Source organism: Nicotiana attenuata, unplaced genomic scaffold (genome assembly GCF_001879085.1).
Source record: "Nicotiana attenuata strain UT unplaced genomic scaffold, NIATTr2, whole genome shotgun sequence".
In the NCBI taxonomy this organism is placed as follows: domain Eukaryota; kingdom Viridiplantae; phylum Streptophyta; class Magnoliopsida; order Solanales; family Solanaceae; genus Nicotiana; species Nicotiana attenuata.
This window is the reverse complement of record NW_017670421.1, coordinates 286,711-290,478: the sequence shown is the minus strand read 5'-3', so window position 1 is coordinate 290,478 and position 3,768 is coordinate 286,711. Positions and strand designations below refer to the sequence as shown.

General features: G+C 38.9%; 1 protein-coding gene across 1 annotated transcript; it reads right to left on the bottom strand.

Annotated features, from left to right (window-relative positions):
* Positions 1–488: 488 nt before the first annotated feature.
* LOC109239187 lies at positions 489–1,881 on the bottom strand. The gene is made up of 4 exons (XM_019405710.1): positions 1,781–1,881; positions 1,406–1,733; positions 1,211–1,276; positions 489–1,124 (listed from the first exon to the last, which is right to left on the bottom strand). The coding sequence occupies exons 1-4, from the start codon at positions 1,879–1,881 to the stop codon at positions 489–491; spliced, it is 1,131 nt and encodes a 376-aa protein (XP_019261255.1).
* Between the last annotated feature and the right edge of the window lie 1,887 nt (positions 1,882–3,768).

Below are 3,768 nucleotides of genomic sequence, written 5' to 3'. Positions count from 1 at the left end.
CCATATGTCCACTTCTTAGCCACCGGATGAAATATTTTGCAATACTTAGCCTCCAAGAATTGATTAAACAAAGTCTTTCGAGACTTAAATTTTCACCAAAGCTTGATAGCAAAAACCTTAAAAAAATCCTGTAAGGATCTGAATCCAGATCCCCCTTCGGCTGCTAGAAAGCAAAGGTCCTTCCAAGATTTCCAGTACCTTTTTTTTTATTATTCGCATCCTTCCCCTATAAAAAAAATAAGCAATAATTCTCTCAATTTGTGAAATTACTGTTCTCTGGGGGGGGGGGGGGATGAGGTTAACAACAGACAACAAATGTAGAGGCAATGCATGTAGAACGGATTTGATTAAAACTGCCTTCCCTCCATAAGAGAGAAGTCTGCCTTGCCATCCTTGCAATCTTTTGGCAACCTTAGCCACCATGCTGTTAAAATATACTACCTTTTCCTACCCACATATATTGGACACTCAACGTATTGCATAGGAAATTAACACTGAGATAAGCCTGTGATTATCCTAATGTCATTCATAGTTGGCGCAACATCATGCAAGGTGACATAAAAGCCAGATTTCTCTTTATTCACTAGCTGGCCTGACACTTGTTCATATACCCTTGGATTTGTCATCATCTGTCTCAAATACGCATAATCACAAGAGGAGAAAAGGATGGTGTCAGCTGCATAATATAGATGAGTAACATGTGGCCCATTCTTATTTGCAGAGTATGATATAAAGTTTGATTCCAGTAGACTATCAATCAACCTGGATAGAATCTCTGCCCCAATAACAAATAACGAGGGAGAAAGAGGATCCCCTTGCTTGATTCCTCTGCTAGATTTAAAGAAACCATATCTAACACCATTAATATTGATAGAATACCAAACATTAGACATCAGCCTCCAAACACTCTCAATCCAACATTCAGAAAATCCCATCTCCCTGAGAACATGAAACAGATACTCCCAAGAGACCCCGTCATATGCTTTAGTCATGTGTAACTTCAATACAAAATTACCACGTGGAGATGGTTTTGTTATATTGTGAACTATATCCTGTGTCATCATGATATTGTCTGTGATTGACCTTCCTTTAATGAACCCTATTTGATTGGGGGATGTAAGCTTCTGTATTAAAGGAGTTAATCTCTGATTCATTAGTTTGGAAATAATCTTGTATGAAAAGTTGCTAAGACTTATAGGTCTTAGCTCACCGAAAGACTGTAGGCACTCAACCTTAGGCAATAGATAAGGCATGTATGAGTAATTGCCTTAGGAATCTGATTACCCGCAAAAAAGTCAAGAATCATTAGCATTAGATCCTCCTTGATGATCTCCCAACATGCATGGTAGAACTTCCCAGATACTCCATCAGGCCCTGGGGTACTCTATGAGCTCATTAATAACACCACTCCTTTCAATTCCTCCATCGTAGGGACTGCATTTAGCATCACGTTATTTGCCTCGTCAATGAGTTTACGAATACAATTGAGAGCTGAGAAGTTATTAACATAACTATCTTTTGTGAACTGTTTTTGGAAAAAGGAGACAGCCTCCTTTGCAATCTCTTTTTCCTCTTCAATCCAGTTTCCATCATCCCTCCTCATCTTCTTTAAAGATAATCTTTTCTTCCTTCCTTTAACTATAGAATGAAAAAACCTTGAGTTCACCTCACCCTCCACAAACCATTTCACCGCAGATTTTTGTTTCCAGAATGATTCTTCCTTCTTATATGCCCTAATCAGGAGAGCATTTGCATGATTTAATTCAACTTGAGATGGAACCTCCACATTGGAGATCCTTGTACTTCTACATTCCAAACACCTTCAACCACCACATTGAAATCTGGTTCTTTAGCCCTTAGATCTAAAAACCTGAAAAACATAATAGGTTCTCTTAAATACCGCGGTTATCACAACACATAAAAGGATTTTTTTGAGTTATATATATTTTCAAGTTTTAAATGTGTCACGCATTTGTTAACTTCTATATTTATACAAGTTTGTACATATGGGACTTAACGTTTTCCAAATCCCAAAAATAAAAAACAAAAAACTTTCAACGCAAGCTGACTACAAATATATGTATCAGAATTTAATGGCATACCATAATTTTTTAGTGAATCTGATTGTTCAGATTTGATATCCAATCCGATTAACTGTGATGACCCGATAGGTCATCTTGAGTTTCAGCCTTTATTTGTATATTTCGAGACCTCGATTAGCTCTGTTTAGCATTTTCCGATTTGCATGCACAGTCCGTGTCTTATTCCGGAAAGCCTTTATGTGAAAAATTGAAGAAAGTGTGAATTTTTACCTTAAAATGATTTGAGTTGACGACAATCAATATTTTGTGTAAACGGACCCGAATCGGTATTTTGACGATCTTGGTGGGTCCGTATCGTGATTCGAGACCTGGGCGTATACCCGAAATTGAATTTGGAAGTCCCTAGCTTATTTCGACGTGATTTGTTGAAAATTAGTAATATAAAGGTTTAAAGAATTCTGAAGCTTGACCATAGGTTGACTTTATAGCTACAGAGTTCAGATTTCAGTTTCGGGACTTGGTATAGGTTTATTTTACCATTTAAGACTTGTCTGCAAAATTTGGTGCAAAACATAGTTCATTTGATGTGATTCGGATGTTCGGTTGTGAATTTAAAAGTTCTCCAGTTTCTTTGAAAATTTCATGCATTTTGATGTTCGGTTGTCTTTTTTCTTTCTTTTTGTTGTTTTCGTAAGTTTAGATGTATTATTTTGGTGTTTTCATTGCGCGAGCGAGTTCGTATGAGGTTATTACGCTTGTGTGCATCTTTGGTTTGGAGCGCGAGGGGCTCGGGTGAGTTTCGGATAGGCTACGGATGATTTTGGACTTACGAAATCTGTTGGTTTTGCCGTTGCTAGTGTTTGTCATTTTGTGTTTCGCGATCGCTAAGGTACTCTCGCGATCACAAAGGGGAATCTAGGATGGGGAGGAAATTACTCGTGGCAAACATGAGGAGTTCGTCGCGAACGCGAAGTAGTGAGGGGGGGTTTACATTTCGCCAACGCGACCCTCCTTTCGCGGACGTATAGTGTTAGGGAGGGAACTGGGGAAGTGGTATGTTACTCTATGCGAACGCGAGCCCAAGCTCGCGAATGAGAAGGCCAGGGGGGACAGTCCATCGGAAACGCGTAGCGTTTCTCGCAAATGCGAAGGCCACTTGGGCCGCTGCTCTTAGCGATCGCTTCAGGCCCTTCGCAAACGTGAAGAAGGCCTAACGCCTAGTGATTTAAATATCCCAAAGTCGGGATTCAACCCATTATTCACAATTTTCAAGTTTGAACTCGGCCTAGAGGCAATTTTGAATAGGTTTTTCATCCCGACTTTATAGGTTAGTATATTTTAACTTGTTTCCTTCCATTTTCATAAACAACCATTGATTTTAACCTTTAATCTATGCTTTTTCATGGTAGAGATCAGGGATTTAGGTAGAAATTGGGGATTTTGAGAAATTGAGATTTAGACATAAAATTGAGGCCGAATTTCGAAACTAATCACATAAACGGGCTCGGGGGTGAATGGGTAGTTGGGTTTTGGTCGAGTCTCGGGTTTTGACCAAGCGAGCCCAGGGTTGACTTTTGTTGACTTTTTCCAAAAACCTTAAAGATTGAATCTTATTTACTCGTGGGTAGTTTCTAAAGCATATTTTGAATTATTTGAACTATATTTCGTTAGATTTGATTGGTTTGGAGGCTAATTCTAGAAGAAAAGCTGCGGTTGAGCCTTGATT